Raw genomic sequence first — 16,111 nt, 5'->3', positions numbered from 1 at the left:
AAGGAGGAACCATCATAGCTTTTGAAGTACCTGGTTTAAAACAGATTGAGAAACGCTGCGGTAGCCCACTGTGAACTTCCATTCGTACTGTAGTGCGGCTGGCTGACTCCCTCCACTGCTGAATGACCTCTGGCCTGTCTGACTGGTGCTATCATCTGGCCTGTCTGACTGGTGCTATCCTCTGGCCTGTCTGACTGGTGCTATCCTCTGGCCTGTCTGACTGGTGCTATCCTCTGGCCTGTCTGACTGGTGCTATCATCTGGCCTGTCTGACTGGTGCTATCATCTGGCCTGTCTGACCGGTGCTATCTTCTGGCCTGTCTGACTGTTGCTATCCTCTGGCCTGTCTGACTGGTGCTATCCTCTGGCCTGTCTGACTGGTACTATCCTCTGGCCTGTCTGACTGGTGCTATCCTCGGGCCTGTCTGACTGGTGCTATCCTCTGGCCTGTCTGACTGGTACTATCCTCTGGCCTGTCTGACTGGTGCTATCATCTGGCCTGTCTGACTGGTGCTATCCTCTGGCCTGTCTGACTGGTGCTATCCTCTGGCCTGTCTGACTGGTGCTATCATCTGGCCTGTCTGACTGGTGCTATCCTCTGGCCTGTCTGACTGGTGCTATCCTCGGGCCTGTCTGACTGGTGCTATCCTCTGGCCTGTCTGACTGGTGCTATCCTCTGGCCTGTCTGACTGGTGCTATCCTCTGGCCTGTCTGACTGGTGCTATCCTCGGGCCTGTCTGACTGGTGCTATCCTCTGGCCTGTCTGACTGGTGCTATCCTCGGGCCTGTCTGACTGGTGCTATCATCTGGCCTGTCTGACTGGTGCTCTCCTCTGGCCTGTCTGACTGGTGCTATCCTCGGGCCTGTCTGACTGGTGCTATCCTCTGGCCTGTCTGACTGGTGCTATCCTCTGGCCTGTCTGACTGGTGCTATCCTCGGGCTTGTTCACACTATTATTCATCATGCAGCATCACGTCTGGGGTTAAACACATCTCTCTGGACTACAGTGACGAAGAAGTCAGGGAGGACAGGAAGGAAGGGGCTGGAGAGAGATACAGACACAGGAAGGAGGGGGCTGGAGGGAGATACAGACACAGGAAGGAGGGGCTGGAGAGAGATACAGACACAGGAAGGAGGGGCTGGAGGGAGATACAGACACAGGAAGGAGGGGCTGGAGGGAGATACAGACACAGGAAGGAGGGGCTGGAGGGAGATACAGACACAGGAAGGAAGGGGCTGGAGAGAGATACAGACACAGGAAGGAGGGGCTGGGTTGGCATGATAAGCGATGCTGTAGAACTCTACTGTGCTCATCGGTTTGGGATTTACTTGTGGTAATGACAGCGTTTTGATCTTGAATTGAACAGTGACTTTTACCCGCCTTTTCTTTTATTCAACAGTGACGTGGCTTGTCTAATGAAAACATTACGACAGATGTTGTCATAGTAACACCGGTAAGTTATTTCTGATGTAATGGAGAAATGTATGAATGAGATTGTACTGAAATAGGAACAAGGAACCGAGTGGCTGACAGCCAATCACTGAATGTATAATGTAATAGAATGACAGTGAAAAAGCATGTGACTCTCCAATCATTTCACCCATCACACAACAACGTTTCAGAAGACAAGGAAGGATCCGGCAGAGAGGACAGAGTCCTGTCTGTCTGTTTCTGTCTGTCTGTCTCTCCTCCCCTGTCTGTTTGTGTCTCTCTGTCTCGCCTCCCCTGTCTGTATGTCTGTTTCTGTCTGTCTGTCTCTCCTCATCTGTCTGTTTCTGTCTGTCTGTCTCTCTCTCTGTCTCTCCTCCCTTGTCTGTCTGTCTCTCTCTCTGTCTCTCCTCCCCTGTCTGTCTGTCCCTCCTCCCCTGTCTGTCTCTCCTCCCCTGTCTGTTTCTGTCTGTCTGTCTCTCTCCTCCCCTGTCTGTTTCTGTCTGTTTCTGTCTGTCTCTCCTCCCCTGTCTGTCTCCCTACTGCCCAGTAGGGATATGTCAGACAGACAATGCTGGAACATACTGACCACCATAACCCTATGTGTTTTTTCCTTATTACAGATAACAGATACAGGCCTAATCTATCTTCATCACCAGTCAATCCCCTGGTGCCTCATCACCTGTCTGTTCACTACTCCCCACTAGTTTAAAAGCATTGGATTGGTGTAGGCATGGGCTAGAGGGAGTTTCCATATGCCGGTCGTTTCCTTTGAGGAATAGGAGAGATGATTGAAAATAATGGAGATGTCTGCTGTTTTACGATCCCATAACCAATTGTACTATTGTGTATGGTTTTTTTTGCGTTATTTGTAACTTATTTTGCACATAATATTTCTGCCACCGTGTCTTTATGACCGAAAAGAGCTTCTTGATATCAGGGCAGCGATTACTCACCTCGTACTGGAGGAATTCTTCTTCAACAAGTCGGACAGGAAGGATTTACTTCAGATGCCCGACAGGGCCCTAATTCCCGTCATTTGCAGGAGGAAAAGACTGAGATATCATGGGCAACGTTCCGGGTGCCTTGTAAGGACCCGTTGCCGAGAGGGTCATCTACTTTTACCATCGGTGCTATTAGCCAACGTACAATCAGTCGATAATAAAATAGATGAGCTACGAGCACGTAAACTCAGCAAAAAAAGAAACGTCCTCTCACTGTCAACTGCGTTTATTTTCAGCAAACTTAACATGTGTAAATATTTGTATGAACATAACAAGATTCAACAACTGAGACATAAACTGAACAAGTTCCACAGACATGTGACTAACAGAAATTTAATATTTTGTCCTTGAACAAAGGGGGGGTCAAAATCAAAAGTAACATTCAGTGTCTGGTGTGGCCACCAGCTGCATTAAGTACTGCAGGGCATCTCCTCCTCATGGACTGCACCAGATTTTCCAGTTCTTGCTGTGAGGTGTTACCACACTGGGGGGGAATGGCCATAGCCCTCACCCTCCGATCCAACAGGTTCCAGACGTCCTCAATGGGATTGAGATCCGGGCTCTTTGCTGTGCATGGCAGAACACTGACATTCCTGTCTTGCAGGAAATCACGCACAGAACGAGCAGTGTGGTTGGTGGCATTGTCATGCTGTCATCCCGCTCCAGACCATGACAGACCCTCCACCTCCAAAATCGATCCCGCTCCAGAGTACAGGCCTCGGTGTAACGCTCAATCCTTCAACGATAAACGCGAATCTGACCATCCCCACTGGTGAGACAAACCCGCAACTCGTCAGTGAAGAGCACTTTTTTCCAGTCCTGTCTGGTCCAGCGACGGTGGGTTTGTGCCCATAGGCGACGTTGTTGCTGGTGATGTCTGGTGAGGACCTGCCTTACAACAGGCCTACAAGCCCTCAGTCCAGGTGCTGACTCATCTTGGCCTCTCTAGCCCTGTAGAGTTGTCCATGGTGCTGACTCACCTTGGCCTCTCTAACCCTGTAGAGTTGTCAATGGTGCTGACTCACCTTGGCCTCTCTAGCCCTGTAGAGCTGTCCATGGTGCTGACTCACATTGGCCTCTCTAGCCCTGTAGAGCTGTCCATGGTGCTGACTCACCTTGGCCTCTCTAGCCCTGTAGAGCTGTCCTTGGTGCTGACTCACCTTGGCCTCTCTAGCCCTGTAGAGCTGTCCTTGGTGCTGATTCACCTTGGCCTCTCTAGCCCTGTAGAGCTGTCCATAGTGCTGACTCACCTTGGCCTCTCTAGCCCTGTGGAGCTGACCTAGATCCTGCTCCTTCCTTTGTAGCTCCCTGCTGCTGCCCCACCCCCCAGTACATAGAGTATATACTCTATTTCATCTCACTAATAAAAGACTATTGTACTCCACTCTGTGCAGTGGATCTAGGGTTATTAAATTAGCATTATATATAAAAAATGATTTGCTTGAAGCTGATTCATAGACTGAAATAAATCCTCATTGCAATATCTACACAGACTGGAATCTAGAGGAGTTCATATGATTAGCCACATCCATTGTTGGAGTACAGTATTCCTTTTTTCAATGGCAGAATCTTAAGCACCCTCGAGGATAGTTAAAAGGCTTGTCTTCAAAGCTATAAAGCTACAATGAACACAGTGTTTCTCTCTGGAAATAATGTACTCTCTCAAGCAATCGTTTTTGTCATACAGTAAATTTATCTCAACATTCAATGACTGCCTGAACTCTCTTCTCTGTGGATTACGAAGGCTGTGTTTCAGCCTCTCCCTCAGAGAGATCTATTTTAAGCTTCCTTCTCTTTTCCCAACCTCCTTGCAGCTACTACTGATTTGAATAATAATAGTTATAAAACAGCCGGCCTCTGAAATTTGAGACGCGAGCAACTCACACCTTCAGTTCTGTTTTTATTTTGGAACACCATTACAAGTATGATGACCTGTGTCTGGTGAGGAGCATGCTGGGATGTTAGATGGTATTCACTATGGACCAAATGGAAGCAAACTGTCTGAAACAGGCAGGGACTACTTGGAAATGTTTTGATACAGTATGCACCAGCCCAGTAAACCTCGTTCAGGAAAGTAGAACATTATAGAATGTTCATGTACAGTATCGAGTAGAATAGATTTGAATATCTGTCCTTTTTAATTACGTATAACATTTAATTTTACTAAAAAAATATCTAGACCTAGTCTAGTGACAATGGTGACAATGATGAATGACCAGTTACTCTGTATAAAAAGTAATGTTTTAGTGCCATCTGGTGTTGAAATGATGTAACTGATCTCTCCTTGTCCTAGTCTGTAATCCCAACATGTTTCAAACTGACCACCATTGTCCCTGTTCCTAAGAGCTCAAAAGGTTAACCTGCCTACATTACTAATCGCCCTGTAGCGTTCACATCTGTAACCATGAAGTGCTGATGAAAGGCTGGTCACCGGTTTCTGCGATGATGGTGTTGATGGTGATGATGATGGTGTTGATGGTGATGATGATGGTGTTGATGTGAGCCATGATATCCACCCTTTCACAGTTACAGATGTGAGTGCTACGGGGCGATAGTATTTTAGACAGATTACCTTGGCGTTCTTTACCAACTCTTTCCCTTTAATAATTTATAGCATTTGATAAATGATACATAACATTTTACCTTTCTCTCCAAATAAAATGAGTGAATGTATTTTATGTTTCAAATTATCGTCTTCAATGTAAATTAAAAGCAGAACAGGAGTTCATTGACAGCTAGAAGTAGTTCTGCCTTCTCATCACATTGAGGTAGAAGAGGCACTAAAAACATACAAGTAACTTAAACCAGTCTTCAGTATTTTTGCATAACTGAAGTGGTAAGAACTGAAATGGTACAGAAATGTTAAGAACTGAAATGGTAGGTGACAAAGGGATGTGTCATCAATACTGTGAGGTCGGCGTGAAAAACAGGAGTTTTGATGGCTTTATTTTCTTACAACATTGTTAAAACAATATGACAAACCATGCTGCACAACAGGGAAAAAAAGGCACATTTCAAAAGAAATGACAATAAGTACTGTAGGATTGCTTTATGGCAGGGTTCCCCAACTGGTGGCCTGCGGGCCAGATTGATGTTATTTGGCCCACAAAGCTTACTGAGCAATTGTTCTAAATTGTTGGACATAAAAAGACTCTTAAAAAAACAAAACACCAGCGAAACAGCAACAAGTGATTTTGAACATCTTTTCAAAGTAGTCCCACGCATCAGAGAGATATGTGATCGTATTCAAATGTAAGCAAGGTTTGTAATTATGTTTCAGTCAAATACATCTGTTTGGATTTCTTGCAGTCTATAAATTATTTTTAATTAATGTTCTCTTGCCCCACCGACCATCCACAGAAAAAAATGTTAAATAAAATAAATCGGCCTGCAGCTGAATCTACATTAGTTGATGATCCCTGGCTTTTGGCATCAATTGAAATGTCAAACCATTTCAAAACGGAGTGAATATTCATAAATCGGCAAATAACACCCAGTGCGAGAGAATAACAGCTTGTTATTCTTGTTGTAACATTGATATAAGCACGGTTTATTTTATACAACAAAAACACTAAACTATCCTCAAAGTAACAGTGTAAAACACACAAAAAAAATGGTTTCTGATCAACAAAAGAAATTCACACGTCTTGACTCTTTGAATAAACTGAGAGATGCATTTGATCGTTGCATTGCGTTGGATATACTGTTTAGTTTAACAGTTATCCGCATGAAACAAAACTAATTCTGACCTAAATTCATGGCGTTCCCCCTTCCGTATTTGCTGGGTTCACTTTTGTACCCATTTTAGATAACTTGAAAAATGGACCACTTTGAACACTTTTTAATAATAAATGTGGAGCTGTCAATGCATGAAAATAAACTGTTTGCAACTTAATAAGCTACTAGAGGACATTTCTTAGCAGCATTTGCACCAAATGACAATTTAACAAGGCATTGGAAACGGTATAATGTAGGAACTACTTGGTTGGAGGGAATTTCGGGCCCGTTCCAGATCGGCTGCAAAAAGCACACACACACCAAATCTCAAAACACACACAAGTGTTCAACAAGTCAGAAATCACATAGGGGCAAATCTTCACTTCCATAAAGTAAACATTGTCTACCATTGGCATCGATGCACGACCGAGAGCAAATGTGAGTCAAAGTTAGTATTCACCCCCCAAGATTGGTTAATTTCTGCAGTGCAACTGCTTTGCATGCAAACTGGAACGTAGCCGTTGACAGCAGGGAACTTGCTGCCCAGTTAGGAAGTAATGGGCCTGACACCTAAACCCTCCTCGGCGTCACCAAGGGGGTTGGCTGACTTGTGGAAGGGCGTCTCCTTAAAGATAAACCAGCAGTTACCACCCCACAATATCAGGTTGAGGAATCCAAAGATCTGCAATAAAGGAGGGGGACAAGAAAAATATATTTTAGACAGGACAACAACAACAAAAATGTTTCTTAGTAAGGAACAATCACATTTCTCAAATGGCAATGGCTCCACGTTACAATTTCTTGGAAATTAATTGAGGGTATATGTACGATACATGGATTGAATTCTGCAGCCAGGGCTGTAATTGAGGGGAAACGCAATGGAACTCGGTTCTCAAGCAAAAGCTCAGGTTAACATGCAAAACTTGTTTTTGAGTCGAGCTCCCAGGGTGATTTCCCCGATTCCACCCATGTACAGATTATTCAGGAGTGTACTGTATTATTGGCTCCCTGGGTACCAAATAATTATTTTATTCAAAAATAATTGTTATTGCATGACAAGTAATTTTTCCAACAATTGTTTATACAGATTATTTCACTGCATCACAATTCCAGTGGGTCAGAAGTTGACTGTGCCTTTAAACAGCTTGGAAAATTCCAGAAAATTATGTCATGGCTTTAGAAGCTTCTGATAGGCTAATTGACATCATTTGAGTCAATTGGAGGTGTACCTGTGGATGTATTTCAAGGCCTACCTTCAAACTCAGTGCCTCTTTGCTTGACATCATTGGAAAATCAAAAGAAATCAGCCAAGACCTCAGAAAAACAATTGTAGACCTCCACAAGTCTGGTTCATCCTTGGGAGCAATTTCCTAAACGCCTGAAGGTACCATGTTCATCTGTACAAACAATAGTACGCAAGTATAAACACCATGGGACCACGCAGCCGTCATACCGCTCAGGAAGGAGATGCGTTCTGTCTCCTAGAGATGAACGTACTTTGGTGCGAAAAGTGCAAATCAATTCCAGAACAGCAAAGGACCTTGTGAAGATGCTGGAGGAAACGGGTACAAAATGATCTATATCCACAGTAAAATGAGACAAAATTAGAACTGTTTGGCAATAATGACCGTCGTTATGTTTGGAGGAAAAAAGGGGATGCTTGCAAGCTAAAGAACACCATCCCAACCGTGAAGCACGGGGGTGGCAGCATCATGTTGTGGGGGTGCTTTGCTGCAGGAGGGACTGGTGCACTTCACAAAATAGATGGCATCATGAGGTAGGAAAATTATGTAGATATATTGAAGCAACATCTCAAGACATCAGTCAGGAAGTTAAAGCTTGGTCGCAAATGGGTCTTCCAAATGGACAATGGCCCCAAGCATACTTCCAAAGTTGTAGCAAAATGGCTTAAGGACAACAAGGTCAAGGAATTAGAGTGGCAATCACAAAGCCCTGACCTCAATCCCATAGAAAATTTGTGGGCAGAACTGAAAGTGTGTGCTAGCAAGGAGGCCTACAAACCTGACAACTCTGTCAGGGGGAATGGGCCAAAATTCACCCAACTTATTGTGGGAAGCTTGTGGAAGGCTACCTGAAACGTTTGACCCAAGTTAAACAATTTAAAAGGCAATGCTACCAAATACTAATTGAGTGTATGTAAACTTCTGGCCCACTGGGAATGTGATAAAATAAATAAAAGCTGAAATAAATAATTCTCTCTACTATTATTCTGACATTTCACATTCTTAATTCCCTAAAAACAGGGAATGTTTACTAGGATTAAATGTCAGGAATTGTGAAAGCCAAATACATTTAAACTCAGGTTAAGGTGTATGTCAACTTCCGACTTCAACTGTGTGTGTGATATATATATATATATATATATTTTATCCCAGCCCCAGTCCCCGCACGAGGCCTTTTTCCTTTTTGGTAGGCCGTTATTGTAAATAAGAATTTGTTCTTAATTGACTTGCCTAGTTAAAAAAAGTTTAAATAAAAAAATTTATGTTATGGGGCTGTTTTACTTCCAAAGACCCTGGGAACCTTGGTATGACACATGGCATTATGGACTCCGTCAAGTACCAGGAGAGTTTAGTGGGTCGTTGTTGAATCCTCCAGCAGGACAACGATCCAACGCATTCCTCCAAATCCACACGAAAATGGTTCACTGACCATAGAATCAAGCTTTTGCAAAGGCCATCCCAGTCCCCTGACCTAAACCCCATTGGAAACCTGTGGGGTGAGCTGAAGAGAGTCCACAAGCGAGGACCAAGGACTGAAGGATCTGGAGAGTTTCTGTATGAAGGAATGGTCTCAAATCCCTTCCTATGTGTTCTCCCACCTCAAACATTCTAGGAGACGACTCAGAGCCGTTACCTTGGCAAAGGGAAGGTGTGTTCTCCCACCTCAAACATTCTAGGAGACGACTCAGAGCCGTTACCTTGGCAAAGGGAAGGTGTGTTCTCCCACCTCATCAAACGACACAGCGATATTGTCAAAGGGAGGATGCACAAAGTACTAAATTCAGGGGTGCCAATAATTGTGACATGCATTTTTTTTAAATAAAATAATTATTTGTTGATGACAGAACATGTTTGAAGAATTTTAACTCAATTAAAATGTTAGATTCATATGATATTTTGAGTGTAAGATCAAGCTGATCAACAAATACTTTTTTCCCCCCCACAGACTTTTGTTCATATTCATCTAGGGTGTCAATAATTCAGGAAGGCGCTGTAAGTAGCCACCATTAATAACACTACAGGTAATAGCCTACCACAGAGGAGTTGAGTCGTCCCATATGAGGCACTGCTCCTGGTGTGCACTTGTTGCCGACGTCCTCGCAGGTAGAGATAAAGCCTACCAGGTTAGAGGGGCTGGTAGCCCACTTGACGTCAGTCAGGCCTTGACCCCAGGCAGAGGAGGACACCAGCCACAGGAAGGTAAAGGCTGCTGTCACCAGCAGGTCCTGTTGAAAGGACAGGAGACATTGTAAATAAAAGTATATCAAATGCAGGTTCAAGAGGAAGGTTAGAACATAAAATCAGACAAACACGCATACATGTAAACAGCCCATATAACAAATCTCACTTGTTGGTAACAGCTTACTCCTCCTGCATCCCACCCCCAAATCCAAATAATTAGTCAACGTTTGATTTGAATTGTTATGCATCTGATTGTGTGAAACTTGAATTAGTGAAGCAGACAACGTCAAAGATTTGAAAGTATTTGATGTTCGCTTGATTCAGCTTCGATTTTGCACTTTTGGAACTAATATATTGGTTCCATTGTACTGGGAAAACTAAATCAAGTGCTAAATCAAATATCTGACAACGTACTTGACCCAGATCCATTGGTCCACAAGAAACCAAAATGTTCAATGACAGTTTCTTGAAATATGACTATATTGCTAGAGGAGTTGACTTCATGAGGAACACACACCTGACCCCCCCCCCCCTTCCCCCAGTCCAGAGGAACAAACCCCTGACCCCCCCCCCAGTTCCAGAGAAATACACACCTGACCCCCCCCCCCCCTTCCCCCAGTCCAGAGGAACAAACCCCTGACCCCCCCCAGTTCCAGAGAAATACACACCTGACCCCCCCCCCCTTCCCCCAGCCCAGAGAAACACACTCCTGACCCCCCCCCCCCCTCCCAGAGGAACAAACCCCTGACACCCCCCCCCCCAGTTCCAGAGAAATACACACCTGACCCCCCCCCCCCCCCCCTGCCCAGAGGAACAAACCCCTGACCCCCCCCCCCAGTTCCAGAGAAACACACACCTGACCCCCCCCTTCCCCCAGCCCAGAGGAACAAACCCCTGACCCCCCCCCCCCCCCAGTTCCAGAGAAATACACACCTGACCCCCCCCCTTCCCCCAGCCCAGAGAAACACACTCCTGAACCCCCCCCCCCCCCCTTCCCCCAGCCCAGAGGAACAAACTCCTGACCCCCCCCCCAGTTCCAGAGAAACACACCCCTGACCCCCCCCCCCAGTTCCAGAGAAACACACCCCTGACCCCCCCCAGTTCTGGTTCTTCCTTTACAGACCACTGTTAAGTGCCTCACGCAGATGTCAAGTGTCGATAGCTATTCCGTGCCACTGCTCAAGCTCTTTAGCCTTGTTGGGATCTGACAATATGAAATAAACGTATTCATGTCACTGAGGGAGAGATGGTAATATATAATGTTTACACTATGCCAGGATATGTTATTGTTAGCCATCAGGGATCCTCTGGGAGGAGAAGAGACACAGTCTGGTACCAATCACCATGACAGGCTTGAGTTGGGGAGGAGTGAGCACTTTGAGGTAGCGGTCAGGTTAGATGAAGTGAGGAAGAACAGATCTCACTAAGGTTCTGTCGAGCAACAGAGATGCATTGGCTGTTCAGATGTGTAGACGGAGACTCAGCATAGGAGAAAGGATTAAATATCAGTGCTTGTGTGAACAATGTCTTTGTCTAATGCAACTGTATTGATCCTCTGGGAAGAATAAACTTGGTTTAAGCTTTCATAGTGTCCGTTGAGTTTTTAACTCAGAATTAGAACCTAACAGCCTTCAAGTCATTCTATAGACTGTGATTTTGCTCAACGCCTAACATCAACACCTTCCATTGAACACTACAAAGAGCATGAACAAAACAATTCCCAGTTAACTCACCACAATGGGGCCACGGCTGGTCTGCCTGTAGACGTGCTGGTAGCCCAGGTAGATCACCAGGCTGGCGATGCTGTAGAGGAAGGCAAACACCCCGATACAGACGTAGAACTCAGCCGAGGAGGAGTAGTCGCCGGTCAGATAAAGCTGGATAGTACTGGAGTCGTTCATACAGGAGGGGACGCTGTATGGATGGACCATCAGCCTGTGAGAACAGAGATACGTACAAGAGAGGGTGGTGTTCAGTACGGAGAAAACAAAACGTGAAACAGGGATGTACTACCAGAAATTATCCAATAAGAACACATGATCTTTTGAGTGTAGAGACATGTAGTATAGGGTCATGTTCAGTAGGGAGACGTTTAGGAAATGTTTTGTATCGGGAGGAAAAACAGCGAGGTACTCGGCTGAGCTTGTCCAGTAAAAATATAGATTTTTTTGTTTTGCTTCAAAACATTTTGCTTCAGTGTGCCCCGCTGAACACGACCAAAATAATAACAACAAACCACTTTAAACAGAAACATCACATACGAATCATCCGTTCACTCCTGTTCTGCTTACCTGAACGGGTAGTGAAAGACAGCAGTGATTTCTTGGCTGGTGCTGCTGCCCTGGCACTGCACATTGATGCTCGTAGCGCCGGCATAACCCGACGTCGTAGCAAAGGCAAATATGGAGAAGATCTGCAGACAGACGAAGCCAAATAAGGACATGACACAATGTAATTAAAGAAACAGTTGACAGTTTATAACTGGATATATACACACACAAACACACCTCTTTCTGAAATGACATCCAGTCCAAACAGGGCAGATTAGAACATGTGACTATGCTGCTCTAACAAGCAAAAAAAAAAAAAGGCACTAACTGCTCATTTGGTCAAAAATGTGTTAATGTCATTTTTTGCTACATTAAATACATACTTAATCATGTGGACAAGTATCCTGCCTCTATTGTATTGTGTTTTGGAGAAGAATGGGGGTCATGTTAGCAGTAACTGCATAAAGTTACTGCGAAACCAAGGCAAAGAAAAGCCATTCCCCCCCCCCCCCTCAGTTCCACGCTATGAGCAGTTAGTGCCTTTTTGCTTGGTAGGGCAGTAGGGTACCCTGTGCTATAACTAAGGGCAGTTTGCTTTACAGGTTCAAAGCAGTGTGAAGGTGTTGTGACAGGAGTTGAGGGGTCAGGTAACAGTAGAATGTTGAACAAGACAACTAGAACTCAAAATCATGCCCAGCGAGTCATCGTGGATGATTCACAGGCTTCCCCCCCTCTCTCTCACACACACACACACACACACACACACACACACACACACACACACACACACACACACACACACACACACACACACACACACACACACACACACACACACACACTTTCCTCTACAGAAGGGCATCCTTTCCTCACAGGAAGTGATTATCACTAGCCTATAGAAAAGCAGGAAAAATTGTTACAGTCTAGGTCGGGACTTCCAAATTGTTACAGTGTAGTCTAGGTCGGGACTTCCAAGTTGTTACAGTCTAGTCTAGGTCGGGACTTCCAAGTTGTTACAGTCTAGTCTAGGTCGGGACTTCCAAGTTGTTACAGTGTAGTCTAGGTCGGGACGTCCAAGTTGTTACAGTCTAGTCTAGGTCGGGACGTCCAAGTTGTTACAGTCTAGTCTAGGTCGGGACTTCCAAGTTGTTACAGTCTAGTCTAGGTCGGGACTTCCAAGTTGTTACAGTGTAGTCTAGGTCGGGACGTCCAAGTTGTTACAGTCTAGTCTAGGTCGGGACGTCCAAGTTGTTACAGTCTAGTCTAGGTCGGGACGTCCAAGTTGTTAGTCTAGGTCGGGACTTCCAAGTTGTTACAGTATAGTCTAGGTCGGGACGTCCAAGTTGTTACAGTATAGGTCGGGACGTCCAAGTTGTTACAGTATAGTCTAGGTCGGGACTTCCAAGTTGTTACAGTGTAGTCTAGGTCGGGACTTCCAAGTTGTTACAGTCTAGTCTAGGTCGGGACTTCCAAGTTGTTACAGTCTAGTCTAGGTCGGGACTTCCAAGTTGTTACAGTATAGTCTAGGTCGGGACGTCCAAGTTGTTACAGTCTAGGTCGGGACGTCCAAGTTGTTACAGTATAGTCTAGGTCGGGACTTCCAAGTTGTTACAGTCTAGTCTAGGTCGGGACTTCCAAGTTGTTACAGTCTAGTCTAGGTCGGGACTTCCAAGTTGTTACAGTATAGTCTAGGTCGGGACTTCCTAGTTGTTACAGTCTAGTCTAGGTCGGGACTTCCAAGTTGTTACAGTATAGTCTAGGTCGGGACTTCCAAGTTGTTACAGTATAGTCTAGGTCGGGACTTCCAAGTTGTTACAGTATAGTCTAGGTCGGGACTTCCAAGTTGTTACAGTCCAGTCCAGGTCGGGACTTCCAAGTTGTTACAGTATAGTCTAGGTCGGGACTTCCTAGTTGTTACAGTATAGTCTAGGTCGGGACTTCCAAGTTGTTACAGTCCAGTCTAGGTCGGGACTTCCAAGTTGTTACAGTCCAGTCTAGGTCGGGACTTCCTAGTTGTTACAGTATAGTCTAGGTCGGGACTTCCTAGTTGTTACAGTATAGTCTAGGTCGGGACTTCCAAGTTGTTACAGTCCAGTCTAGGTCGGGACTTCCAAGTTGTTACAGTCCAGTCTAGGTCGGGACTTCCTAGTTGTTACAGTATAGTCTAGGTCGGGACTTCCAAGTTGTTACATGATGAATAGGTGAACTGCAGTACATCACAACACCAGCTAGTTTCAATCCATTTGAAACCCATTCTGCTGCTATGCAGGGTGGCTGGTGACACGGTTATTAAAAAAAGGCACTGTCTGTAATACATACAGCCTAAATCAAATGACTGCAAAGTCATGCAAAGGTTCCTTACAAGCCAGAATGATGAATTGAATTACATTTGAACTTACTCTACCGGTTATCTGTGCATTTTAATACTTCATTTGAGACAGAAAATCGACAGGAAAGTATTGTTTGCCCAACTTTTTCGAGTGCCGGTATTGAAGTTGACATTTCTCTAACCTTGACCATGTAAATACCTGCTGATTTTAAGTTCGTATGCTTGCATCGCGTGCACACGTTTGCTCGTGACTGAAGGTATGTGCACTAGACGTAAGTACATGCACACATACTAACCATACCGTAGTGATACAAACTGAAGTCAGCAGGTGTTTACTTGGTTTTAAACATGTTCCAGGTGAAAGAAATTTCCAACTTCCATACCAGCACTCTAAAAAAAAAAAGTTGGGTAAACATAACAATGCTTTCCTTTGGATATTTTGTCTCAAATTTCAGCCATCTGGACGAAACGCAACAGACAACCAGTAGAGTCATTTCAAATGTAACTGTATTCAACCATCTGACTTGTAAAGAGCATTTACACAATTTTGCCGTCTTATTTTCACGCTGTATATACCAATTAATTGTGTTTTACAGTCTGATTAATCAGACTACCTCTACATAGACCGAGCATTACATATTTATGCAAAAAAACATGAATTTCAAGGCATTGAAGTTCTCCCTATAATGTCAGATGATAGTGAGCCCTTGGTTTATTCCACATAAGGGTCATTGGACTAAAGGCATCTTCTGTACGGGGTGTTTTAAGAGCCAGACACTAAACTGAACATTAACACACTGTTTGCGGTACGGTTTTTTTGTTGCATAAATGAACCTTATCTTTCATATCAGCAAGGAATTATATTTTTTAAAAAATGTTAAAACGTTCAATTGATACACACCTTTATTTAACTAGGCAAGTCAGTTAAGAACACGTTCTTATTTACAATGACGGCCTATCCGTCATTGGTCCTTAAGGAGTAATTGTCTAGTTAAGGTCCTTAAGGAGTAATTGTCTAGTTAAGGTCCTTAAGAGTACATTTGAGCTACATAGCATAATAATAATAATAATAATAATAATAAGTATCTAGATAAACAAACTTACCCATTCGAGCACTCTAATAAATGCCAGGGGCTCTTTCAAGGGTCCCAAGTCCATTGTAAATCCTGGAGTCTGAATGTTCTTTTGATATTCAACAAACAAACAAAAGGTAAACAGTTTATTAGCTAACTCAGTAGACAAAGTTGAGTTGTCATTCGAGGATAGGCATGCAACCAAACACACAAATAGATTACCACGCAATCCTTTTGCGCAATAGAAGAAAATGGAATTTAGCAAACATAAACATTTTTTTCAGACGCTGTTTTTACCTGGGATATCCCGTCCATTGTACCACTGTCGCAAGTCAATTTTCTCGGACAGTTTGCAGTACTTTCTCTTTAGACGATTGTTGGTAGGGGGGAGGAAAAAAATTTGATGACTTCCTTGGTAATTTCAGAAACTTATGTCAAACTTTATTTTTCTCCAAGTGAAGAGCACTGCACACGTGTTCACCGACGTTCTTAAAGTGACACGTCCACCCAATTGTATTCATTTGTATTAACAAGAACACACACATACAAAAGGTACATGGGGAATATAACAGTACCAGTCAAAAGTTTGCTACGCTGATGATACCCAATTGTATTTATCTTTTAAACCAGACAATGCTTTACAGTCAGCCCGCCTTGTGACTTGCATCACAGATGTTAAACACTGGATGCCAACCAAACTTCTTGCTTTTACATTCTGATAAGACAGAAATTATGCAACCTGGCCACAAGAAACTTACAAACAACGTGTCAGACCTCACGCTCAACATTTGATGGTTGCCTCATTACACCAAACATGGTTGTTAAAAACCTTGGTGTTACCTTTGACCCCGGCCTAACTTTTGAC

General features: G+C 44.1%; 1 protein-coding gene across 1 annotated transcript; it reads right to left on the bottom strand.

The window, feature by feature from the left end:
- Window positions 1-5,362: 5,362 nt before the first annotated feature.
- On the bottom strand, window positions 5,363-15,743 carry LOC139557865 (synaptophysin-like protein 2). Its single transcript, XM_071373136.1, has 6 exons — window positions 15,544-15,743; window positions 15,278-15,355; window positions 11,866-11,987; window positions 11,308-11,509; window positions 9,427-9,618; window positions 5,363-6,831 (listed from the first exon to the last, which is right to left on the bottom strand). Exons 1-6 carry the CDS (start codon window positions 15,559-15,561, stop codon window positions 6,697-6,699), a joined length of 747 nt encoding a protein of 248 aa, XP_071229237.1. The 5' UTR covers window positions 15,562-15,743; the 3' UTR covers window positions 5,363-6,696.
- Window positions 15,744-16,111: the final 368 nt, after the last annotated feature.

This window comes from Salvelinus alpinus, chromosome 28, assembly GCF_045679555.1.
Source record: "Salvelinus alpinus chromosome 28, SLU_Salpinus.1, whole genome shotgun sequence".
Classification (NCBI taxonomy): domain Eukaryota; kingdom Metazoa; phylum Chordata; class Actinopteri; order Salmoniformes; family Salmonidae; genus Salvelinus; species Salvelinus alpinus.
This window is presented reverse-complemented; position numbering and strand designations above follow the sequence as displayed.